Source organism: Dipodomys ordii, unplaced genomic scaffold (assembly GCF_000151885.1).
Source record: "Dipodomys ordii isolate 6190 unplaced genomic scaffold, Dord_2.0 Scaffold3, whole genome shotgun sequence".
Taxonomy (NCBI): domain Eukaryota; kingdom Metazoa; phylum Chordata; class Mammalia; order Rodentia; family Heteromyidae; genus Dipodomys; species Dipodomys ordii.
In genome coordinates this window covers 25,789,074-25,816,971 of record NW_012267219.1, presented here as the reverse complement: position 1 = coordinate 25,816,971, position 27,898 = coordinate 25,789,074, and the positions used below count along the sequence as shown (strand labels likewise).

Genomic DNA, 27,898 nt, shown 5'->3' with positions numbered 1-27,898 from the left:
TATAAATTTATAATCATTCATAGAGTATAAAGTAAGATAAGGTTTAAGTACGTGCATCATTTCTTTGAACAATGAGGTTGTCATTAAAGTACAAGGAAAGTACTGTTGTGGTTAAGTGGCCATGATTAATGTCTCCCACTTGAATATAGAATAATGCTTAATGGAAAATTTGTAAACCACACTGTTTTATTAATTGCCTACAACAGTTTTAGTAATTGCCTACAACAGTTCCAAATCTGCCATCCAGCAAAGGTCTCTGCAGTGGCAGGTGACATAAAGAGCAAGTTTATCCAGTGTGAATTTTTTTAAAAGTATTTGAAGAGAGCATAGGAGGGGATGAAAAAGAGCTCCTTGTCCTGCTACTTATTCTCAGAGGAATTTCCTATCCTTCTGACTACATCTGCTTCATAAAGACTTTCTTTCAACTACCTGAAGGTCAGTTTTTCTGCCAGTGAATTTAAGTTTAATAGTAGCAGTTTTAATGAAATCACTTTCATACTAATACCATATATGGTGTTAGTACTTGAAAAGCATATCCAAAATAGAAGCTTTTAAAATTTATGTTTGATAAAGCATTTTACACTATTTTGCCACCTGAATACAACATCACTAGGTAACCTCTTTTCAGATATGCCAACTTAAATATTTACAATTTAACATGAGGATATTTTGTTCCTAAACTAAAATGCATTTCAAGGGAAACAAAAAGAGCAACTGAAACCATAAGATCTTGATTTAGCACACAAAAGCTTGCAGTTACAGTGGGAAAAATCATGGCACTTATTTAAAGAATCAATATAATTCTATATATAAATCAATATAATCCTCTATGTGCCAATACTTCACTCAGGGAATCTTGTCAAAGATTCCCTACAGTCCTACTGTCTCCTGTTAGGAATTAAAATGAAATACTAAGGAGTAGAGAATTATATAACTTATATTTTACTCCTATAGTTAAGAAATTTTTGCATGAAATCATTGTATATAATGTGCATGCAGTGCACAAATATTGTAATATACAGTGTATTCTATCCTCAGAGTAAAATTGAACAGAACTTGTTTATTTTGTTCTAAAAAATCTTTAGTATTGAAATATAAGAAAAAGGTAGAATATGTTTATATTACTAGTGACCTTTGTTCTTAGTTCCCACTTCTTTAAAAGCTGGAGTAGTTATAGCCATCATGATCGTAATCATCATCTTTATCATTAAGTTTATATCCCAGAGATAATGAAAGGAACTTAATCCTTATTAAGTGAGAAAACCCTTTTGTGATCATCATAGTCTTTCTACATCCTACTTTTTCCATTTTCTCTATAACGTTGATTGATTTCATTGATATCAAACGTCCATTATAGAAATGTGAATAGGTTTATGAACTTATTTGAATACCTGGTACCAGTGACTTCAGAAGCCACCTAATACATTATCTATGAAAAGAAAGCTACCAGCTTGCGTTCCTTGATGTTGACATTGATGTATTATTCTTACTATGTGCAAGCCATTCCTAATCTATTATCAATTAAATATTTATGTATTTTCATATTTTACTGTTAGGAAAGTTTGAAAGATGAAAATATTAGCAAGACTTATTCTAGGGCTTGTCATCTTTGATGCTGCTGTGACTGCCCCAACCCCAGAGTCTATCAGCTATGATTCCGAATCCTACGATGCCACTTTAGAAGACCTGGATGATTTCTACAGCTATGAAAATGTACCTATTGATCAAGCAAAGGTAAATGGTTCTTCCCATTCTTTAGACATTTAACAGCATCAACTAAGGGATGACTGGAATTTTCTCATTGGAAATGTATTTTTGCTTATTTCTAAGTGGAGAGATTTAATCTTATTGATTGAACAATCACTGTTTATCCAGAACAGGGAAGTCTTTTAGAAGGTAATGCTAAGGGTGGTTTTTGCTTTCTACCAGTTCACTTTATTTGCCTCAAATATATTCACCAACATTGAAAAAAAATAGAGGAACTTCTTTCTAGTTATAACAGGTAAATTTAAAGAAAAGGCAATTAGCAAAGAAAAAGAAAAAATACTACTTATACATTGAACAGAAAAGCTTGGGGGTAAAGATGAACAACTAAAGTAAATGAAAAGAAAACAGAAAGGACAACGGTTTGGACCTAATTTGCATCAAGAGTGAATGTACATTTCTGAATGATTGATTGCCTTTCTAGCAGTAGTGTAAACTTGGTAAGAGTACATAACTTAGAGGGGCTGGGAAGGTGGCTCTGTGGTAGAGCGCTTGCCTTGCATGCCTGAGGCCCTGGGTTCGATTCCTCAGCACCACATAAGCAAAAAGAAAAATAGCCGGAAGTGGCGCTGTGGCTCAAGTGGTAGAGCGCTAGCCTTGAGCTGAAGAGCTGAGGGACAGTGCCCAGGCCCAGAGGTCAGGCCCTTGACCAGACCCCCCCCCCAAAAAAGTCCATTGTTAAAGAGTACATAACTTAGGTATGATATCATCCTAATGCTTGAAGTTTCACACTTTTACCTAACTAAAAGATACAGGTAATTCTCATAGATCAGTAAACAGTGGACTCTGATATACTAAGCACTAGTTAATAAATACTATTGATAAAAATCTAACTGCAGACAAAATACATGATGTCAACTTTAAAAAGTGATTGAAATTTTGGAACAACTAGTTTTGACTACAAAAGATAAAATATTTAGACAACTACATATTCAACTTATACAGAACTTATATCTTATCAAGAAAATTATAGTATAAATGTTCAACATTGTTTATGTTGATTTGTGAAATGAGTGATATTTCCTACTTCACCATTTTTTACACGTTTCAATCACCCTGATTCAGTTTCCCTCAACTTCTCCATCTCTCCAATTGCTTCTCCTTTAATAAAGTTTCAGTCCCATAGAACATAGAACGTACACACAAACACACCACATTAAATATGTTAGAGAAAGAGAAATATATTAGATCAAGGATTTAATGAATACACTCACTCATGCATTTTGAGTATGGTTGAATGGTGAATCTCAAGCTTACCTTTGCAGAAGATCCAATGTACAGTAGAAGAAATATTAGGTTTCCCTAAGCAAAATTATGAAAAAGATGTGCTTTATCTGCACAACGTTTAAACTCATTTCTTGCTATCAAGACCCTTCTCATTGCCTCCAAACCCCTGGACATTCTCAAAAGAGGCAGTTAAGTTTTTCTGGCCATTAAGAAATTCCAGCTTATAAACACTTAGACAATGAGAACTCACTATAAACCCTTACCTCAGTATTTTCATATTCTGTAATAGCAAACTTCCTGCAAGGCCCGGCATTGTATCGTGAAATGGCTCAGCTCTTACCCTATACAAAATTTTGCACTCAAGTATTTTTAAACAAACCAGGGCTCCAGACAACCACTAACAACTTCCTGTGGTGGACTGAAATATATTATTCCTTTATGATGAATTTATCATCAGAAACCTGGTTTTAAAAGAAATGTTATGAGTATAGATATTAATACACATAAGCATATGCTAAGATAAAAAGATACATTTTAAAGTATAAATTAAATGTGATTGTGAACATTTGAAGGATTACTTCAATAGCAAAGAAATCAACCAATACTTTCATCATCTTTTTATGAAATTATAAATGGAAAAGAATAAAGGGTAAGTAACCATGCCAGTTGAATATTTAGCATCATGGATAAATTGGGATATCACTCCTATAATGTTATGTTATGTCACCGATGAACTTTAAAAAGGGAGATTAGCTGGGTGGGGGTAGCCTAATTTTTGAGCCATTTATATCAGCATCTGGAGTAAGGAATAACATTGGGAGCATGTGAAGAATTCCACACAAAAGAACCTCAATGGGGTAAGCAATGCAAAAGACGTCTAAATTCTGAGAGAAACTAATAGCCTGCCATCACAGGAGGAACCTCAATCCTCCACAAGCAAGGAACCTGGGGTTCTACATGACACCGTAGCTCTGTCATCATTGATTTTGGCCTAATGAGACCTGGGCTTAAACTCAGGCCTAGGCAGTGACCCTGAGCCTCTTTGTGCTCAAGGCTAGTGCCCTACTACTTGAGCCACAGTGCCACGTCTGGCTTCTTGTGAGTAGTTTATTGGAGATAAGAGTCTCACAGACTTTTCTGCCAGGTCTGGTTTAGAACAGTGATCTAAGATCTCAGCCTCCTGAGTAGCTAGGATTTCAGGCATGAGCCACTGGCACTGGACTCAGCCCTGATTTTTTAGCCACAGAAAATTATGAATTAACAAAATGGCAACATGGCCAGACAATGTGACACACATCTATAATTCTAGCTATTCAGGAGGCAGGGCCTGAAGGATCATGGTATGAACGTAACCAGGACCAAAAATGTGTGTGGCCTTGTTTACACAAAACAAACCAGGCTTCCTGGCAAACATTGATCTACTCAGGAGGCTGATGAAGGAGAACTGTGACTCCTTGCCTAACAAATGTGGATGTGAGAGAGAAGGGATGATAGGGGAAAAACAAAGGAGGAGGCAACAATGCTCAATAGGAAATGTACTCATTACCTGGCTCATGTAACTGTAACCCCTTTGTACAGTATTTTTACAATAAAAAAGTACAAAAATGCACAAGAACTCTCTCTAAAAACATACAAAAGCTAAAACAGTGCTACTCAGGATGTAGCTCAAGTAGTAGAACACTTGTCTACCAAAAACATGAGGTCTTGAGTTCCAACCTCACTGCAGAAAAAAGGCAACTCTATTAGCTGACTTATTAGATTTTTTGTTTTGTTTTGTGTGTGTGTGTATGTGTGTGTGTGTGTGTGTGTGTTTTCTCTTTCTCTCTTTTTTTTTTTTTTGTCAGTCTGGGTCCTGAACTCTGGGCCTGGGCATTGTCCCTCAGCTCTTCAGCTCAAGGCTAACACTCTTATCTCTTAAGCCACAGCGCCACTTCTGGCTTTTTCTGCTTATGTGGTGCTGAGGAATCCAACCCAGGGGCTCAGGCATGCAAGGCAAGCGCTCTACCACTGAGCCACCTTCCCAGCCCTGACTTACTAGTTTTAAGGTACTAAGTTCATGGCACCATGACAAGCAGCAACAGAAATAAATACAACATGTAGTAACAAACATTGTTATGAATGCTGAATTTGAATTAGACTACTGCAAGTTTGGCATTGTGAGTCCAGCAATTTACCAGGTCAATAAGCCAAACACCTCCACAAACTCAGTGTTGAGATTTCAATCGAGACCCATGGACTTTTTAGTGGATGGGAGAAAGCCAGTAAACTATTTTTGTTTGGATAGTTCCATACATTAATAGTATACTGCATTATTTATTGATTTCTGAAAGCCTTGAATACCCACTGGATTCTATGTTAAAAGGTTTTAGAGCTAGCTTTCCAATCATAGTGCTACATATTACCACGTGAATAAAACACAAAAGTATGAGGTGTTGTTTAATGTAAAGGTATGATAAGTCATGGATTATAGGCAACATGATCAAAACATGTACCTCTTGCTTTCTGATGAACAAAAGCTAACCTGAAGCTAAATATTTTGCTTTAGCCATATTACATATTAACATTTAGTTTTTAAAATGTTATCAATTGCTACTGTTATTTCAATGAAGATATTAAGACAATGCAGTTAAGTAACTTGGTTAAGAATAAATAGTAATGATAGTTATGATAGTATCTTCTTATAATTGAAATTGACTTCCAGCAGAGTAATAAAAGATGGCATTGTCTTCGCTCTGTTTCCTACACTGTACCAAACTATCATTTTAATTTGATATTGTTTTTAGTAGAACTAGATGCCAGAAAAAAAAATAAACTTCTATTTGTGGGTGATGTGAACTACAGATAACTGACTTTGTTATCTAATTATTGTAAGAAAGAATGTCTTGAGATTACTTCCAAGAATAACTGTAGATAGGCATTCTCCAATATTTATTTAAGTTCTAGACAAAAGATAAATACGTGTGTGTATGTGTTTGTGGGTGGGTGTGCTTGTGTATCACATTGTTTGGGAAAACATATCTAAACATTTCCTAAGAGGCTCTTCAGAAAACAACATTTTTCAAAAGTTTGTTTTCTCAGTATGGCTTAATCCAAGGATTTTTTTCTGGAAATATCCATTTGGTGTTTTCTGTTTCTAATATTTAGTTTGGGAGTTGTAAATAGTCCATTTCTCTTAGATCAGAGAGGGCTTTTGCTCAGTCTAGCCTGGACTCAGTTCCCATAATTATGCCTCTCATGTAGTTGAGATTATAAGCACATACAGTTTATTGGTTGAGATGGGGCTTCTTTAACTTTTTACCCCAACTGAACACTGCCATCCTAATCTCTACTTCTGGAATTAAAGACTCACTGAAGAAAAAAATTCTGTTGGTCTTTACCAGAGGTGCCTTGCATGTGTATTATACATTATTCATAAGATCACAAATATATTCATTTAAACTCTATAGGAAGCACAGATATTATATCCACTTCATAAGAATAACCAAGAGCTGCTGTGTTTGTCAAGGTTATTCAGCTAATAAATTGCAGAGTAAAATTTAAACCACATTTTTTCGACACCAACAGCGATAAATGGTAGTAAAAAGCCTCCTTGTTTTTCTACTTTTCTGCAATCTTGATTTCTTTTAACTGTGTCCAGTATAGAGGTCTCTATTCCTTGAAATTAAGTAATTTGATTATTAGAAATCAGACAAAAAATTTTCAAGTGATTATAATTGACACAATATCCAGTTCTCTGAGCTGTCAAAGCACTTAAGGGAACAAGAAGTAACATAATACTTCTGAACTTTTGAAAGCACTTTGGTTAGAAACCTGGGGAATGAGAAATCTTTGCCAAACACACTCCTGCCTCATCTACTTCAAGCCTAAACACAAAATAAAATTCAGGTTTTTTTGGTCAGGTATCCACTGTGTGTCCACAGGTGACACTCTTTTTTTAATAAGTTTTTTTTTATTGTGAAAATACTGTACAGAGGGGTTACAATCACATGAGCAAGGTCATGAGCACATTTCTTATCAAGCATGGTTGTCTCCTCCTTCATTTTTCTCCTACCATCCCTTCCCTCCCATCTCCACAACTACATTCTCCCTCTCCCCCCACCCAAAGTGGTGGCACTCTTTTTGATAATGAGCAAAATAAATTTCAGCCCTAGAATTCTGTTCAAATTCCATTGTGCTTAACATGTCTGGTGCCTGATGCTAAATCCATACGAGTACATTCTTAGTAGCCAGGGTGAAAGGCTTATTCCCTTTTAATACCTCTGGACAGCAATTGTCATAACAGTAACAAGAAGGAATAGCATCAAGATTTATCTCTACAATGGTGAAACATGATTTAGGGAGATAGTTTTATTTTTTTGTACAAAATAAAATCCCCCAAACTTTCATCTGTAATTAGATAAACTTCCAAATGATGTTTTTATTTCCAAGTACTTTTTCTGAAAATAAATGGACAGATCTACAATTTAAATATCTACAGATGGTCTAGGCTTTCTGTTTAGGAACTGGTTAACATAGTAGGTACCCCAACCTAAACTAATAGATGAGGATATTTCTTAAGAATATGGCTTTGCCTGGGCAAAGACCAGAGACCATTGGCATGCATACTACAAGGAATAGTGAGAGGAATTATTGGCTTTGGTGTTGCTCATTCATATATGCTTTTCCTGTGCATTTGTCACAGTAAAGTGTTGAGTAACACAGATTCTCCAGTCAGAATCCCAACATGCAGGTTTAATCTTTTACACCTTCTACAAGTACTGTTGCTATACCTTGAACACAACCCCTCTGAGCCTTAGCCTCCTATTATAATATAGTTTTTGAGGGTTAAATAATTTAAATATATTAAATATTTAATATAGAACTTAGGGCATAGTCAATATACATAGTCATCAACATGAATACTTTTACAATGGCATTATTCAGATATGAGCCCCTGAAGTTTCTACATTAGTGAGGACAATTTCTTAATGGGAAAAATGGGATTTGTGCTATGATGAAAACAAAACTTTACTGAGCTCAGGTTTGCCTTAGGAACCAGGAATTAGGACAGATAAATTAGACCAAGCCCCTCTGTCCCTCAAAAATTTCAGACTAGTAGTTTAATAAATGGGTAATTTAATACAATTTTGGAAGGCAAAAATGATGTTGAAGAGATATGTATGCAAGATTTGTAGGTATCTATTGGGATGTAAGTATCTACGAGTTTATTTACAAAGTATTGCTGCAAAGTTAAATTCTCAAATTAGTTATGAGTTGCAAATCTGACAGTTGATGTGAGATACAGTTATTACTTTTTTTTTGGTTGTGGGGTTTGAACTCAGGGCTAGTGCTCTAGCACTTTGAGCCATACCACCACTCCTGGTTTTCTGGTGGTTCATTGGAGATAAGAGTCTCATAGACTTACCTGCCCAGGCCTGCTCTAAACCATGATCCTCAGATCTCAGCCTCCTGAGTAGCTAAGATGACAGGCACAAGTCACCATTGCTCAGCTATTTATTACATTTTACCTGTGTGTTTACCTATCATCTTTTATGAATATTGTTTAGCTCATATGTACAAGTAATGCTATCATGTGTATAAAAGTAAACATATAAAGATTTATAAATATAACCTATAGTTTTACTTATAATTTAGAAATAGAAAAGTCCTTAGAGAAAAAAATAGATCAAAGAACACATCGCTGAATCTATCTCAATCCAAGTCAATATCTGAGATTTGACATTCCACCCTAGATTCTGTATTCTTTGTAAAATTGTACCATAACACATCAAAGAAAATAAGCTTGTGTTAAGTTCTACAATAAAATTAATTGCTAAGTGATGCACCTGCAAGTACACAAAGATGTTACAAATGTCTAAATAACCCCACACCAATAGTTATGTTTGTGAGGAAAGACTAAATATGTCAGACTAGCCCTTCTGTGGTTTGGACCACCCCTTCTGTGGGCTGCATGTGTCCCAAAAGTGTTCACATGGCAGGACTCTGGTTTTCATTGTGGTGGTGTTGGGAACAGTAAAAACCTTCAAGAGGTGAGAATTAGTGGGAAGTATATAGATCATTGAAGGATCTGCCCTGGGAACTGACTGGTGTAGTTTCTGGAGCTCCTGGAGAATTTCCCTGAGGAAGGTTTTGGGGAGACTGATTCCTCTCAGGTCTCTCTGGATTTCTGTCCTACCATGTGATTTCCCCTTTATGTCCATGTTCACATAGTAAGTCCAACTACCATTAGACTCTCACTGGAGTTCAAACATAGGGAACAACTTAATCACAGACCCTCAATATCCAAAACTTAAGTAATTAAACCTCTTTTCCAAATATATTTCCCATGCTTGGCTACTGTGTTGACATAATAGTACAAAGCATCTTGCAAATTATAGTCTATTTTTTCAAATCTAAAAATATTAGAGCACAAATTTAGAATTTCTCTCCTTATGATGTCAAGTCCAAAATATGCAGTATAAAAGTCCCCTTTTCAATTCCTTTTACTTCACCTCAGCTAGATAGATTCTTTCTTGTTGTTTTTATCAGTCATAGAACTTGAACTCAGGGCCTGGACACTGTCCTTTAGCTTTTTGGTTCAAGGCTAGAAATCTACCACTTTCTGGTTTTCTGGTGGTTAATTTGAGACAAAGAGTCTCATTGACTTTCCTGACTCTATTGGTTTTGAGGTGCAATCCTCAGATCTCAGCCTCCTGAGTAGCTAGTATTTCCAAGCTTGTACTACCAGTGCCAAGTTAGATGGATTCTTAATGCTTGATTCAAGTTATTTTGTTCATTACAAATCAAGTAGATGTTTCCAGACAGTTTCTTCCAATGCACACTAATTTTATGAGTGTAGTGCTAATTCTTCTGTTGCCTACATATTTAGAGAATAAAGTCTTGTTTGCCTCACAATGGATTTACTAATTCTGGCTCTCCCCCAAATAGTTACATTTATGCAAGAGCCTATTCTCAGAAACCATTATAGAGAGTTGCAAAAACTCAAGTGACTCATTGAAACCTGAGTAAAATCAGAAAATGGAGGAAAAAATTTAATTTTGCACTATTCAAATGCTGTTTCTACAACTTATATATTTAACCACAATTTCTAGAATCTCTCACCAGCAGTTAAATTATAATATCATCTTCTATCAATCTTAGAGCAATTCTTCTGTAGGCATATCCCATTTTGAAGAACAGCCTGTCACCTGAGATCTACCGCAGGAATATTGATAGTCTAGTTCTTTCTAGATAAGGGAATCCAAACTCTAGAAAGGCACCAAATGTCCAGTGGCTTACTGAATACTTCATGTGGTTTGGACAAACCTAGAATTGAGAGTCATTAAATCAGGAAAACACTTGAAATCTTGCCTCTGTTTAGGGCAGTGTATAACTCTACAATGGTGGCTTTTTCAGTCATCAGGTCTCACCTCTAGCTTCTTTGTCTTAATATATATCCAGAGCCTTTGATTTGCAATCTTCATACTAAGTTCTGAGTTTGTGGGTACTTGCTGTTGCATTCAGTGTGTGTGAGGTCAGGTGGCACACTGCTGAAATGAAGAATTTTCAGCCAGAAGGGTTCTCTGGACTGAATGGCCTGTGCTCCATGCCTTTACAATTGTGTTTTGCCATGGAACTCAAGAAGTCTACCTCCAAGAGAGTTTCACTGTTATTAGTGCCTTCTTTTGTTATTCTCCTCCACCCCCCCGCCCTCCCCCCCACACTCAGGAATCTACCTCAGCTGATGTGGGGAAGTATTACTTTTCCACAATCTTCTCCTATTAGCAGGGTGATTTCTATTATGAAATGTTAAAAAAAGAAACCTCATAAACGTCAACAACTTGAGATACGTTTTTATCCCTTGGGAAAGAATCTTTCTTTCACTTTATTATGATAATGCTGGCTTATCTGGAGTCCTTTGTTATTGTGCCTCAATAAAGGCTGTGTTAGAAGAAATAATTTGCTTTGTGTTTGCATAGAAAAAAATTGATTTAGCAACAAACCCCACAAAGGCAACTAAATTACTCCATCAAAATAAAGAACTGGAATTTGGATGGTTCCAGTTAGGCTTTTCAGTCCTACTTGTTTTCAGTTGCTCCCTGCTCCTGCCTGTATCTTCATGAAATTACTGAGTTTAGTTTACAATATATTTTCTAAGCTGTCCTTCTGGCATCCTGAGGTGGGGAACAAGGACATTTATGGGAAAGAGAAGATAATTATTCTATTAGATAATGCTTCTAAAGCCTTTGCCAAAGTATTCTTTATAATATTTGGACATATTCAATTAGAACTAGATGACTAAGATATTCGTTCCCAGAGCTAAGGAGATGTGGTGAGTCAAGTATTGAATAAACTCGAAGAAGACTGAAGGAGAAAAATCTTTTCTGGCAATGATAGCTGGAATGCAGCCATCTTGTGACAGAACAGGGAAGAAGAAAATAAACATGGGAGCAAAGGAAAAAACACCATCTCAAAAGACACAAAGAATAGAGAACTTGATTAAGTAAAAGCTAAATCAGTTATTGTTTATTCTGCATTGAATGTTCTTGAGTTATGAATAACCACATACTTAGGGAGATTGAAAAACGTATTATGTAACACTGATACAAGATATCCTATCAAGTGAATACCAAACATTATGATGTAAGGATATTTTGTTGCAAGCAAAGAATATATTAACTAATTTTGATATTTATATTACACTGATTTATTCATTATATAAGTGTGGACTTTGATGAACAAATGTTAAAATTTAGAAATAGAAAGACTTGTATATGTATATTTCTCAATTCATTCAAATTTAGCAAATAAGATATTTCAGTACTACACCAAATAGCAAGGTCATTGAATGACTGACTGCTTTTGTAAGAGAAGCCAGAGAGGTTCCAGAAACAAACAGCAAAATAATGTGCATTCCTGTTATTCTAGTGTCATACTGTGTGCTAGATAAATCAACCAATAGAAATGTTTTGTATGTTCTCTCAATACAATAGGGAATTGGTAAGTTAGGAGAAGCTGAGCAGGTCTGAGAACTCATCTTTCCAGGATGACATTTGCTGAGATCTTCTCTCCTTGTCACTGCCTCTGGGCTATGCACTTGTCATTTCTGGTCTACACTCTTTTGTGGACATTGTACTCCTAGACATAATTTGTGACATAAGTGACAGTTCTAAAGGCAGATAAAGAAGACAACAGGCATAGACAATTTACTGTAAAGCAATTAACTCAGAGAGAGCCTTCCCAACACTAACTGATGAATTACAAATACAGGCAAGACCAAGGCCAAAATCACACATGGGAATGACCTTTTCATGTTTGTAAAGCTTAGGAAAACATAACAAACAGAACAGTCAATTCATAAGAAAATCAATGAAAAGTAAGGATAGAAAGGAGAAAGGATAGAGACAAAATGGAAGAATAAATACAGGCTCAAGGCTAATTACATTTATATTTGAGTGTTCTTGACTGTAGCTTAGCAAAAGGGGACAGAGATGTTTTATATCTAATATAGGTTTCAATAGCATAAGCATAGAATTCAGCCAGATGGACAGACAGGCATTCATGAGTCCCTGGCCTCATATTTTGTATATGTTGTTTCACAAGTTCAAATGGCAGTTTAAAGATGATTAAAAGAAGGGAAAAGACAAACCCAAGTAAATTCTTCTTAATGGTAATAATAAATGCTCTCCAAGCACAGTACGTTGGGGGTTATAGTTTCTGTAAATTTGTTAAGCCAAACTAAGGGCATTTTTCTTTCCCTGGTTTTAAAAGTTGCTTATTTTATGCACAAGCAAGCGTGAACAGAACAGCTTCGGATAAACCCAAAAGCTATTCTGTCTCATTATATTGGATGACAAATATGATCTTAGAGCTTCACATCAAACCAGTGGAAAAACAGTTATCTATAAAAGCAAATATGGGCAGAAATTTCCCTACAAAATTAAAGATTCAAGGCAATGTCTCTGGAATATGTTTTTCCCTTTAGACTGCTTCTATTCCATGAAACATCTGTTTCAATTTCCTCTCTTCCTGGAGCCTCCTTTTGGTCTCTGAAAATCCATTCCATCTGAATTGGCTTCATTCTGCCCCCCTCCTCTTCCTCCCCTCCGCACCCTGATGAGATTCATATGTCTCTCCATAGATTTACTTAGTCTTCTCAGCCAGAGATCTGACCAGGCTTTATAATAACTTTCTAGAGAATCAAATGCAAAATGATTTCCCTTTTGATTGATTTCATTCTTGAAATGTTTGCAAGTAGTAAGCATCCATGCATCCATTGAGCCCTTCCAGGAAAATGCCTACAGTTAAGCATAGAGCTATGAGTTAAATGTATCTCCAATAAGAAAATCTTTTAACAATTATGCTTTGTGAGTGCTTGTATTTTTGCCTACTAGGCTATATTGTAATGGTGTAAAGGTAAAAGACATAACTGAGTTAACCAGCCAATAGATTGGGATATGCATAGACAGGTTTGTTGTTTCTTTCAAAGGGTTTGTTTCTGATGTGATGTATTCAGATGCATTTGAATCTCTTAAATATGTCATAAAATGATACGTGTATCTTCAAAATCAGATAGTTATTTTAAACAATCAGAAAATATCCAGTCTAACTACCTATCCCATAGACTGAAGTAATGGATTGCACATCATTTGACATAAAGTAATTTAGAAAGCAATCTATGTGAGTTTTGCTCTTGTAAGCAAATAAAACAGAGATGAAAGACCCAAGAAGTCCATATTAGAGAGGATTTGCTCTAAATGCAAAGAACATTTTTACAAGCAAAAAATTATAACACCAAAGGTGCAACTCAAAACAGAAGCAAATATAATTTGAGAGAAACAGGACTTGAAAAAGTTTCATTTTTGCAATTTTATAAACTACTCTGGTAAAACTCTCACAAAGGTCAGTTTGAGCAAATACTTTATTTGTGATCCAAATAATATTGAATGTATGGGAAGTTCATGTAATAATAAGATCACTCAGTTTTAATGTCACTGTACATATTGTTTTAGAAGGATACTTTCTAGTAAAATATCAAAGAACACTGTAAATTGTTGGTGAAGAAGAGAATATTTACATAGAAGAAATGAGAGATTAAAAAATGAAAAGAAAATATACACCCTTTACTCATCCATTTTCTTCTTCAAGGGAGTTGAATGAGAGCTGAGGAGTGAAGGGCATTTGGGGTTTTACTTTGAGTAGTATCAAATTAATTTGAACCCTTCACAAAATAATTCAATTCTTATACATCTCTGCATCATCAGAAAACAATAAATAGGGACCTTCAAACCCCATGAAATGAATGAACATGTAAAATGCTAAATGTCGAAAGCCAGGAGACAATTTCTAAAGTTTAAGAAATGAATCTCAGCAAAAGCAACATTTGATAGTTCATAGATCCATTATGTGCTTGCACAAGCAAGCAGGCCAAACATCTTGTTGAACACAACACGAGTGACATCTTGTGGCAAAGAAGTTACATTTCCCATTCAGGTCCGAGACAGGGACAGGTGACAGAAAACTACCTGATGATTCATTTTCCTTTCGTGTTCAGATTGAAAGAGTGACGGTGATGCCATCTGGGAACAGAGAGCTCCTCCATCTAGGCCCAGAGATGGGGGAGATCCAAGAGGAAGAAGATGAGGAGGAATCCACCCCCAGGCTGATCGATGGCTTTTCCCCACAAGAGCCAGAATTCACAGGGGTTCTAGGCCCACACACCAATGAAGGTACATCGCAGACACATTAAACTGAGAGTCTCCTTCCTCATCTCTCAAAGCCACCAGGTTCTAACAACTCGGTGGTGTTGCATGATTCAGAAAAATCTGACATATTAGAATACACTAAGCTCAAAGCAGGAGCTACAAATGTGTATTATGCATACAAATATAAAACCATTTTAATAATTCATCTTTGGCCTGATGGGAAAAAATCAAATAACCAATGATTTGTGGAAGAAATCTTTGCATTTAAATATTACACAAAACATTTGTGGTGGCAAAGATTTCTGAGACAATGAGCATTGGATTCAGAAGATGAAATCTCTTGCCTTTGTGATCAAACCGTCCCAATTCAAAGTGATAAAGTGTTGACAGATGAGGGTGAGGATATAATACTTTGCACTGACTAAACAGGTGCCATCTACGCCTCACCATACTGAGACCTTCTGCTATTTAATCTATCACAACCTCCTGTGAGAGTGTTCATAATACTTCTTTCCTTAACCTGAGGAAACTGTAACTCAAGAGAGTAGTTTATCAGATGCAAGGTGGATATAGTGCTAGTCTGTTGTGATTTCTGGACTGTGTATTTATTGGAAATGTATGCTTTATCAATTAAAAATCTCTAGAATTTACTTATTCTGCATTACTGAAACTTGATTCCTGTTGAGAAGTATTTTAGTCTCTAAAGTGTTCTTCTCTTTTTGAGGGTGGGGGTTGAGAGGATGGAGGTGGGTCCTGGAGCTTGAACTCATGCCCTGGTCTGTCTCTGAGCTTCTTTGCTTAAAGAAATTTGTCCTGCCTTTTCAGTCTTAAAATGGTTTTCATTCCTGTAGTTGTTACTATAACTGATTGTCCTACTTAATGCCAATGAAACCTTTATAGGCACATTATTAGTTCTTGATCACCAACTACAAGTGGGGCCCTTTTATCGAATTGTTTGAATCAAATATATAATAAACATATTACGTGTGCTATTTTAACTATATAAGAAAACAATATCTCATAATTGCAGGGTTGTTTTATTTTTGCCAGTCCTGGACATGAACTCTGGGCCTGGGCGTTGTCCCTCAGCTCTTCAGCTCAAGGCTAGTGCTTTACCACTTGAGCCACAGCGCCACTTCTGGCTTTTTCTGCTTATGTTCTGTTGAGGAATCGAACTCAGGGCCTCCTGCATGCAAGGCAAGCACTCTACCACTGACCCAACTTCCCAGCCCTCAAAATTGCATTTTGAAAACATTTCTGAAGCTTATAAAAGCAACAACCATGATGTAGCCACTCTAAACTTTAAAGGAGATCTTTAGAATGTTATTGGGAGCACATTCAATCAAGTATTTCCTTTTGATACTTCTTTTTTTTAAAAAAAATCTATGGTTAAATAAGGAATGTGCCAGGTGAGAGATTCTTCTTGACTAAATATTGCTATCCACATTACTCCTAGAAAGATGCCATTACTCACATATTTACCTTCCCTTTCAGACTTTCCCACCTGCCTCCTGTGTACTTGCATTAGCACCACAGTGTATTGTGATGATCACGAATTGGATGCTATTCCTCCACTTCCCAAGAACACTGCTTACTTCTACTCACGCTTTAACAGAATCAGAAGGATCGACAGAAATGACTTTGCAAGCCTGAGTATGGATGCTAGAATTGTGATGTTCTTTCTTTATTGACTTCCCTGAACCTTTTATATTATAATGAAGTAGACAAAATATACCTCATAAATCAGTTGATTTCCTATGTGAGCATCTCAGTTTGTTCAGATAATAAGAAGAATAAACAATGAATGGCCAAGATGAAAGTCTTGTCAACTTAATATAAATCATAAATAATTACATGGACTATTTTCAATAGAAATAGATTTCAATAGAAATCATAAATAATATATACTAGTACTTACCATGATACATATGACATTCAGGAGAAAATGTAATGGTCATATATTAACTGAGTTTTAGCTGTTTTGAACAAGCTTCTATGAAAGCATACTTGCTTTATGATTGATGAATATAAGCTTATATTTTGACTTTATAGTTATTGCCAACTTAAGAGTATCAGTTTCTACCTTTGTATAGTATTTTCACCACTTGAAGATTTCTTTTTATTGCCTGTATCTTTGGCTATTAGTAAATATTCCATATAGGAAAATATATGAAATGGAAAAAAATCTAAACAAAGTTTATGAAAAGTGTGAAGACCAATTTTTTAAAAACAATGGACAAATTTCTTTGCTATGAATTCTTATACCTGTAAGTAAAGTAGGAGGACATAATTTTTTTAATAAAATAGCTAATTAATTCCACTAACTCCAATACCAGGGAAATTCCTATTCTTATTTTCAACACACATGACATTTTATATTCACATTTTGTGTAAGTATACCATCATCAAGAGTACCTAGCTACCATATTCATTTTTCCTCCTAGATAATTTAAAAAGGATTGATCTGACATCCAATTTAATATCTGAGATTGATGAAGATGCGTTCCGAAAGCTGCCACAACTTCGAGAGCTTGTCCTGCGTGATAACAATATAAGGCAGCTCCCAGAACTGCCAACGACTTTGACATTTATTGATATTAGCAACAATAGACTTGGAAGGAAAGGGATTAAGCAGGAAGCATTTAAAGTAAGTTTTACATTTCATCTGACAGTTTTTCTCTCCTTTCGCTTGCTGTCCATTGCAAGTCTTTTTATTTCTTTGGGCAGAATTAATTTAATAACACTTTTAACCTTTAAAATAAATCTTCATTCTGGAATATTCAAACACCCACCTACAGGGAGAGTCTAGAGGTAGATAAGCCAGCCAGTAGGATTTACTTAAAACTCTATTCCAGAAGAAAACCTGAAATGGTTAAAAGATGATTAAATGAGTATGTATGTTGCTTTGAGGACAGAAAGCTTCTAAATTATCCTATAAGATGTGTAGGATTCAGTTAACATTTGATTTTGCTTTGTTGAAGATAATAAGTGTGGTACTAGAGGATTTGCTTTAAAAATAAAAAAACAGTAACCAAATAATTTTGTCACACAATCTTACCTATTGGAGCTATTCTTCTAAATATACCTTACACAAAGCATTTCAAAGTGCTCTTTGAAGAAACACCACAGCATTTAGAAGACAGTTATGGTGGGTGATGTGTCCATGTGGCCACTATTTATCTGCCAGTGGTGGATGAGGTCTCTTCATAGCCGGAGAAAAGATGAAATCTCTAGGCATGGGCAGTGTTCAGTCATTGGTTTGGTGGGATGGCTGGGCCGTGGACTAACTCTTGTCTATATCTGCTCTGTCTTGCTAGGCTGCCTTTTTCTTTACTAAGTTACCAGTCTTTATTGTGGAGGAATAACGCCTAGACCATGAAGGGAATTCTGTATCTTACCAAAATCGGAATGCAAATGCCCTCTATAGGAACTAGCTTCCTAGCTCAAAATGAGAAATTCATACTGAACAAAGTATGGTTCTTTCTAGGGATTGAGAAATAGATTTCATTTTCATAAAGTAACACTTGATCATAGCCAATGTTTTCTAAAATTAGGTTTTGTTATCTGGAAAACTTTGAAAAAAAGGCTAGATAGACATATTATTTTAAGGCTAGATAGACACATATTATTAGTTGCAAGGAGATACTTTTATTAAGTCCTGCATTTGAAATACTTACAGGACATGTATGATCTCCACCATCTCTATCTGACTGATAACAACTTGGACCATATTCCTCTGCCACTCCCAGAAAACCTACGCGCCCTTCACCTCCAGGTAAGGCTTCTAATCATATGGTGAGCCTGAAGCTCCAGGAAAAGCAACACCAAACTGATGATGTATGTCTGGACACATGGGGCAGATTTTCTGCTTCTTACTCTCATTGCTTCTATCTGATCACACAGTATCTGTACATTCATGGCTCTATCTAGCTTGATTTCTAATAACCTTAGCCATTCTTTCTACACTCTTCAAGATTATGATGTATCTTTTGGATACTCAGAAGTTCTTAATATAAGAAAAAAGTAAAAGCTTCACATAATGAAAACAATATAGAAGAATTAGAAGTGGAAGAGAAATACAATAGCAAAAGATGAAGTACTGGCACGGACTGTAATATATATGACTTTTGAAAACATGGATGCAAATTACAAAACTGAATCTCACAATGTGGTTTAATGATTCCATTTATGTAAATTCTCAAGAAGAAAAATGTCCATAGAAACAGAAAGTAGACTAGCAGTTGTCGGTGCTGGGGTGGGGGGAGGAAGAGGATAGTCACTGTTCATATACTTGGAGTTGCTTTAGTTGATATTGAAAATATTTTAAAATTACATTGCTGAAAATCCACAGTATCATTCATATTATACATTATTTTTGGTTGGTCATGAGGCTTGAACACAGGGCCTACGTGCTGTCCCTGAGCTTTTACACTCAAGGCTAGTGCTCTATTACTATGATCCGCAGCGACAGTTCCAGTTTCCTGGTAGTTAATTGGAAATAAGAGTCTCATAGACTTTCCTGCCCAGATGGTTTGGAACTGTAATTCCTGATATTTCCTCCCTCTCTCTTTATTTTCAACCTAGCTAACTTGAATGTTAAATGTGGAGAGAGATACATTGCTTACCAGCTCATTAGGATTTTGAGTTTGATATTTTCTCTTCCTGTAATAGTCTTCTTTTGGTTCTTCCCAGGCCTCTGCCTTCTTGTCATTCTATTCTCAGCTCAATTGCTACCTCTTAAGGTAACTTCACAGCCTCTATCCTTTCTTTCTAGTACTCTTGGTTTTGGGGAGTATTTTTTTTATTCAGTCAATTTTCTGATATATTCATTTTATATTTTGCTAACATAATCTCCATAAAGACAGGAATATGCTTATTTTGCTCCTTTATTTATATATGCTTAGCATGTAATAATCGCCCAACGCAAAATCTTTTGTTTTTTTTTGGTCGGTCGTGGGGCTTGAACTCTGGGTTTTCGCACTCTCCCTGCGCTCTTCAGCTCAAGGCAAGCGCTCTACCACTTGAGCCACAGCACCACTTCCGGTTTCCTAGTGGTTTATTGGAGATAAGAGTCTCACAGACTCCTGCCCGGGCTGGCTTTGAACCGTGATCCTCAGATCTCAGCCTCCTGAGTAGCTAGGAGTACAGGTGTGAGCCACTGGCGCCCGGCTCCAATGCAAAATTTTGATTGAGGAAAGATACAAAGAATGAAAAGAGCAAAATAGGTCACACACAGAAAATGCTGAGGATATGGTATGTCTTGTCTTATATTTCATTTTTATGTTTTCTAGAATAACAACATTTTGGAGATGCATGAAGATACCTTCTGTAATACTAAAAATGTAACTTATATTCGTAAGGCATTAGAGGACATTCGATTGGATGGAAACCCTATCAATCTCAGCAAAACTCCACAAGCATATATATGTCTACCTCGTTTGCCTATTGGGAGTCTTGTATAAGTTCAGATAAGGATTGGAGCCATGACACTTGCTTTCACAAACCAACTCTTAATGGTCTTTTCAGAAAACAGAAATCAACATGTTTTCAAAATTATGTTCTAAAAGATAGTGCAACTACACAAACTCCAACTAAAAATGTTAAGATATGATAAATATCAAATGAATTAGGAATCACCCAATAAAATAATGGAATGAGAAAAACTATGTGATAGGAAAGATTTCATAGATGGTCTTATAATTCTTGATAACTTGGTGATTCATAGCCTATCTCCTTTCAAATTAAGTATATGATAAAGAACAACTGAAAACACACACATTAGATCTTTTCCCAAGCTTAGATGGTTTTAATAAACTTTTATATTCCTTTTTGCTCACTAATGCATGTCTTCCCCTAATGCACAAATAAAAAAGATCATAAATAAAATAGTACATGTGTTGGAAACTTACAATGGCCTTAAAGGGAACTATTCATTATAATTGCAATTTTGAGAGATGATGTTTTATGATGTTAAATACTTGATAACTCATTTTAGAGTGGTCCTAAATTGACTAGTTATATGGTGTGTTTTTGTGCATGTACAAAACTGGAATATGGAAAACTGAACCTATAAAAGATGTGATGATAATCATACAAGGGAAGAAGCTAAGAAAAGCTTTGTGGAGCAATGTAATCTTTCAAAAATGAGTATCCATAATAAAGATACACAATTCAAAATCCTAAGACATCCAAAAATGGTAGAAATTCAAAGCATGTTTCCTTTCAGGTTCAAAAGCCCAAGGTTCACTCACTAGAAATAATGGTTTCTTACATACATCTTTGAAGTTTTCCCTGAAAAAACAAAAAAACTTGCATATAAACAATTTCTTCCTTTTAATATAAATGTGTATGCATTTCATATGTATGATATATATGTAACATGTATATATATATATATATATATATCACCTTTATGTCTCTATACACAAACACTTGTATTTTTAAATACAAAAGATCATTTCTAGTCTCTTTTTTTTCATTTTAAAACATTTTGGTGATATTTACATATCACCATAGCTCTACTGATTCTGAAAACTGCCAATTATTCCATTATATGGATCTATTATTTGCATTTACTCCCAAATGATAAAATATATTGATTATATATAAACACATTTGTGTTCATGTGAGAGTGCTTCTGTTCATAGAAGTAGAATTCTTGGTCAAATAACTATCTCAAATGTTAATAAACTTTTCCAAATTACCCTTACCTCAAATGTTAATAGACTCTGTCAAATCAACACCCTTTCACCAACAGTGTGAGAAAAAGCACTGGACAATCTCACTATCATGGTCTAACATCAACCTATTCAATATGGTGTAGTCAAAATTTTAGTTCCTATGTTAAAGTTAAAACATGAGACAGTGGTACACCTCCAACATTTAGAACTCAACCTATGATTTTCAGCTATTTCAATCAAATGTTATATCTAAATTACCTGATTTCTTTCTCATTGTCCCACAGTACTTGTTCTAAGCCATTATTTGTAGACACTAATGAAAGCCAAGCTTTTAGAGAGCATTTCTCTATCGCCTCTCTTCTTTAGGTATAAAAATATTCTTGATTCAAGTTAAATATATAAATACCAATACATCTTTGATAATAAAATATACATGTTGATTTGCTTGAGAGCCATGGTGGAAAACTAATGAAAATCTGAATACTCACAAAATAAAATAACCATCCAAACATCAGGCACCATGAGTCAGTGACATAAAAAACCTGAATTTTCATTTGGGTATCATAGATACACACTCTTATAAAAATGTAATTGTGAACAAGATTGAAAATAAAATCTTATTATGGAAAGTAAAATCTGATTCTAATATTGAATACCTATATTAGTTTTCTATCATGGCTTAACAAAAATTGCAATGAAATCAGGAGCCTAGACAATGGCCATCTATCATCTCTCAGTTTCAGTTGAGTAGAAATCCTACAGGACTTACTTGAGTGCTCTACCTGGGTTATAATCAGACTGAATTCAATTGTTAATGGGTTTTACTCTTACCTAGAGACAATGGAAATCACTTACTTCCAACACATTTAAATGACTGGAAGAGTTGGTTCATTGTGCTTGTAGATTTGAGGTTCATAATCCCAGGTTGTGAATCATGGAACATCTTCTAGAGCTCACCTACATAACTTCTGTACTTGGCCCCTTTCAACTTCAACACTAGGAACAGCATGTCTGTTTCAATTAATGCTGCTAATCTCTCTGGTTTGCTGCTATATGAAGAAAATGATCAAGTACTAGCCTGGCAAGGGTGAGCATAGAGTTGAAGCCACAGTATTGTCAAAGAAAAAAGCAAAGTACCTGTTTTTTTATGTTTTCAATTGTAAAAATGGTGTACAGAAGGGGTACAGTTCCATGAGTAAGGCAATGAGTACATTTCCTATCAAGCATTGTTGCCTCCTCCTTTGTTTTTCCCCTACCATCCCTTCCCTCCCCATCTCCCCAACTCCCCCCTACCTGCCCCAAATTGTAAAAATATAGTGTCTTGTACATCTCATTGATACAATGGGTAAACCTGTATCCTTATTTCAACATTTTCTTATTTCCCTTCTCCTCCCCAAATTAGAAAAATGTATATATAAAATGCAGGACACTGACATCAAATACAGTGAAAAAAGGGGTTATACCATGGGGAAAGAACATAAAAAAGAAACAAAAAATCAGGTAGTCCATTTTAAATACATTTAAAACAATAGCAAGAAAGAAAAAGAAGTTGTGTCCCTATCTTGGGGTTCTGCATTTCACTTAACATCATCTTATATGGTCATATGTACATAGTTTTGACCTTTTCTGTTTGTCCTAGACTTATACTAGTTATTGCAAATAAGGGAAACCATGGGACTTACGTTTCTTTGGGCCTGACTTACTTCACTTAATATGATTTTTTCCAAGACTTTCCATTTCCAAACAAATGGGGCAATGTCATTCTTTCTGATAGAGGCATAGAATTCCATTGTGTATATATACCACATTTTCTTGATCCATTCATCTACTGAGGGGCATCTGGGTTGCTTCCATATCTTAGTTATGGTAAATAATGCTGCAATAAACATAGACGTGCTGGTAGCTTTAGTATAGCCTTTTTTGTGATCATTCAGGCAAATGCCCAAAAGTGGGATTGCTGGGTCATAGGGGAGCTCTATATGGAGTCTTTTGAGGAACCTCCATACTGCTTTCCAAAGTGGTTGAACAAGTTTACACTCCCACCAACAATGCAGTAAGCTTCCTTTTTGGTCACATCCCCCTCCAGCATCTGTTGTTATTAGGTTTCTTGATTATAGCCATTCCAACAGGGGTAAAGTGGAATCTCAATGTTGTTTTGATTTGTATTTCTTTTATGGCTAGAGAGTTTGAGCATTTCTTCATGTGTCTATTGGCCATCCTTCTTTCCTCTTCAGAGAAGTTTCTCTTTTAGTCTTTATTGGACAGTTGTTTCTTTGCGGATCTATTGTTGTGGGATTTAATTTTTTTGAGTTCTAAGTATATTTTAGATATGAGGCCCTTATTGTATGGCTAGTGAAGATCTTCTCCCAATCCATGGGCTTTCTATTGATCCTGCTATGTCCTTTGCCATGCAGAAGTTCTGCAATTTCATGCAATCCCATTTGTCCAACCTTTCTATGACTTGTTGTATTTCTGAGTCTTTATTAAGAAAACTTCAGCCTGTGCCAAGGAGACCTAGAGTTTCTCCTGTTCCTTCCTGTAATGTTTTCAGGGTGTCTGCTTTGACGAGGTCTTTGATCCATTTGGAGTTGATTCTGGTACAGGGTGATACATAAGGATCTAGCTTTAGTTTTCTACAGGTGTTTAACCAATTTTGCCAGGACCATTTACTGAAGAGGCTGTCTTTCTTCAATTCTACATTTTTTAGCTCCCTTATTGAAGATTATATGGCTATAGGTCTGTAGGTTCATTTCTGGGTCTTCAGTTCTATTTCATTGGTCCTCAGGTCTGTTCTTGTGCCAGTACCACCCTGTTTTTTTTTTTACTATTGCTTTGTGCAACACTATTTTTTTTTGTCAGTCATAGGGCCTGAACTCTGGGCCTGGGCGCTGTCCCTTAGCTCTTCAGTTCAAGGCTAGCACTCTACCACTTAAGCCATAGTACCACTTCTGGCTTATTCTGCTTATGCAATGCTGAGGAATTGAACCCAGGGTCTCATGTATGCAAGGCAAACACTCTACCACTGAGCCACCTTCCCAGCCCCAAAGTATCTGTTTTTAAAGAGCTTCTTTAATAGGCAAGCCCACATAGATCACATCCATATTTTAAAGTCAGTTTTCTTGGGACTTTAACAACTATACAAAAATTTAACAATAGTAGCTATATGATTTTTGAATGCTCAGAGGCTAGAATTCTTCAAGAACCATCTTTTAAAGTCTACATGCTACTCTTTCCAGATCACAGTAGCATTAAACCACAGAGAAGGGCCTTCTTTTTTACACTTAAATCTCCACATAATGACATAAGGGGTAGTATTAGAAAAGGTAAGAAGACATTAAGAGTATTTACTGAAGTCATTTTATTATTACATCTATAAATGGAATAAACAGTGATTATTTGGTCACATCTCCATATGAGTAAGGAAACAAATAATATCACTGACTTCTCTCATTCTGAACATCTATGCTGATAAGGCCACGGAATCATTTTGGTTTCAATTCATTTTTTAGGGTATAAGAAAAAGGACTGCAATAATTTTTAGAAAAACTCAGCTATTTTTAACATATAGATGTACTTCTGTCCAAAAGCATATTTTAATGTTCTCTGAGGTTATATATTTGAGGAAATATGAAGAAAAGTAATATGTGAGAGAGAAAAATCATGACAGATCTTATCCTATATCCATTTTAATGAAGATAAGGCTCTAGAATATTCACAGAGCTGTTATGACTTTGTATAATGTGGTCTAAAATGTTCAGAGCTAGAACACCTTAAAAGAAAATAGATGTAGGTAAAATAAAAGAGACCATAAGAGTGATTTTTATAGATAAGGTCATAAAATTACTTTCAGGCCAGAATTTAACTTTGAAGGACAAAAAATGTTCTCTTGAAGCTGCTTCTTCTTCTTTTTCTTCTTATAATAACTACTATTATATGTTATTATTTTATGGTTGTACAAAGAGATTTCAATTAGATAAATCAGGTTATGAGTACAAAGCATCTCAATCAATGTTACCCAATCAATCATTCCCCCCATGTTTCCCATTCCATCTCTACCCTAAAGTTAGGTAATCCAATTTTTACATAATGTCTATTGGATATAATGGCTGCATTTGCTCACCCTTTTCTCCTTTCATTTATGTCCTCCCTTTGCCCCCCTCCATGTTTCCATTTCTAGTATTAATTTTGTTAATCAGAACAGTAATTACTTATCATATCAAACTAGGTGTCACATATTCTGCATGTGTTTGTTCCCAACAATCTAAGGATTGAGAAAACCATCCCAAGCCATCGATCAAAGGGTGGAGCTTGAATTGCTTGTGCTGTGAAGGGTTCACTCTTCAGTCTTTTGCTCCAATACCCCAGGACACACCAGCAGTCTTCCTGATTCAGCCTATCATCACAGTGCACAGAACGAACAGGGGTGCAAAAGTGATCACTTTTAAGACAGTGTCTCACTACTTTCTCAGCCTGTACCAGGATTATAGGCCTGTCCTAGTGTATACAGCTCATCATGGCTCCCTGTATGTGATGGTGACTACCAAATGATCTATGATGTGACTACCAAATGATCTATGATTTTCTTTCAAGTCACAATAGAGGAACCATTTCTGGGGACAAAACCTAGAAATATTCTTTGCCTGTAGAAAATCAATAGGGAGATGGATTGAGACTTTTAGGGTTTCTTGGACAAAGGAAAGCTCAGAACAATCATTAAGCACAGTATAAAGGAGACCATGGTAATGATAAAAAAAATGTAGTAATCAATCTAATGTGTGTTCTTTATATCAAGAGTCACAAAATATAATCTTATTTCATTATTTTGTGGATGAACAATCTCATGAAATTCATAATAAGGCTCGGCCTAGCAAAATATTATTGATAACGTGTGCCCCTATAAATGTCATACAATGCCTTTTCGTCCTTACAGCCTTCTCAGAGTAATTGTTATTACAAAATTGTGGGGACTTTTTAAATAAAAATAAGTAAAATAAAATGCTAGAAAGAAAAGGGCACTAGTATGCAAATGTGAAATGCTAATTAACAATTGAATAAATATGATTACATACTGAGTTACCTTTTTGTTGTTTGTTTTCTTTTTCTTTTTTTTTTTCCCCAGAGCTGAGGACTGAACTCAGGGCCTTGCACTTGCCAGACAAGTGCTCTTCCACTGAGCTAAATCCTCAACCCCATGGCTGCTAACTCAGAAGGCTACTTGACAGAAGTCCTTTGCCATGAACTCTGGAGAGGAAAAGTGTTTACTCTTTCATGGAATTGTGATATCATAGCAGTCCTTCCAATTGTTTCATGTTTAAATGACCTCAAACTCTTAAAATACAGTTCTCATTCCAAGGCTGATTCCAGATGAAACACAATATAAAACATTTAAATAATCCAACTCCTTTTCTTATTAAAAGGCTATATGTATTTTTCTCTAACTATTGCAGGTCATTTGCCAAGAAAAACAAATGCATTTAATTCTCTCGCATGGGAATATTGTATTTGTAACCCAATAGGTCCAGGCCAGCAAGTCCTGTTTAGTCATTACTGAGTAATCCTGTGTTTCAAATTACTATGTATGGTTTCATTCTATGAAAATCTTGAGTTGTTATAGGATTGCTAACATTTTCCAAATAACAAATCATACCTTCACATAGAACTACTGGAAATGTAAAACTGGCATTCTTACTTGTCTTTAAGTTGGCAGAAACAGTTTTACTAGTTTCATAATTTTCTCTTCCCAATTTATTGAGATTTTAGGATACAAAATGGAAAAATATCCCAATGATTTTCTCTGATGTGTAGCATACCTCACTTTGCACATTATTAAGAGAAAATAATGAATAACTTTGTAACTTTTTCTCACCTCTGAAAAACTAGAAAAACTTAATACCTTGCACTTAGTCTTAGTGACCACAAGATGGTGTTGATCTTTTCAGTTTTAAAAAATGAGTATGTGAAGCCCTTTGGTATGGAAAACTAGGCTTTGGGAAGTGTATGTGTTCCCATTACTTATTTACATTTGTATCTCATAGCACAGAATTGGTTGCGTCAATATGAATGAAATTTGTTCAATTTCATTTTCCTGGCAAAGTGTATCAGGCTTAGACAACTTTTCCCTGAGACATTTTATTTATCAAATTAATCAGCTGAGGTTTGCTTTTAGAAAGCCAAATATAAAATGTTCAAATCTACTAGATACATCTGATTCCACTGTGTCAGAATAAATAAGATCTAATATTGTCAATCTGGAACTGTTTAAAATGAAATTTGTGATAAAACATAAAAAAAGCGTTTGCTTTTCATTGTTTTGAACTCTTGCTGAGGGAAATGGGCTATTACTGCCACCAAGTGTTAGAACTTTAACATTGTAATGTGTTTTCAATTTTTAAAAATACTACTATGTGCAATTTAAAGTATAATCAATGTCATCCATCATACCATGTTTATTGGAATTTCAAAATACTAACAATGTCATTAAGGTAGTAACTAGTGAACATGGAGAGCATATCTGGGACATATTTTGCCAGATTTCATTCGTAC

The 27,898-nt window shown here is 35.4% G+C and overlaps 1 protein-coding gene across 1 annotated transcript; it reads left to right on the top strand.

Moving 5' to 3' along the window:
* Nucleotides 1-1,569: 1,569 nt before the first annotated feature.
* Nucleotides 1,570-20,137, top strand: Epyc (epiphycan). The gene is made up of 6 exons (XM_013020721.1): nucleotides 1,570-1,734; nucleotides 14,525-14,699; nucleotides 16,170-16,328; nucleotides 17,120-17,322; nucleotides 18,355-18,450; nucleotides 19,967-20,137. Exons 1-6 carry the CDS (start codon nucleotides 1,570-1,572, stop codon nucleotides 20,135-20,137), a joined length of 969 nt encoding a protein of 322 aa, XP_012876175.1.
* Nucleotides 20,138-27,898: the final 7,761 nt, after the last annotated feature.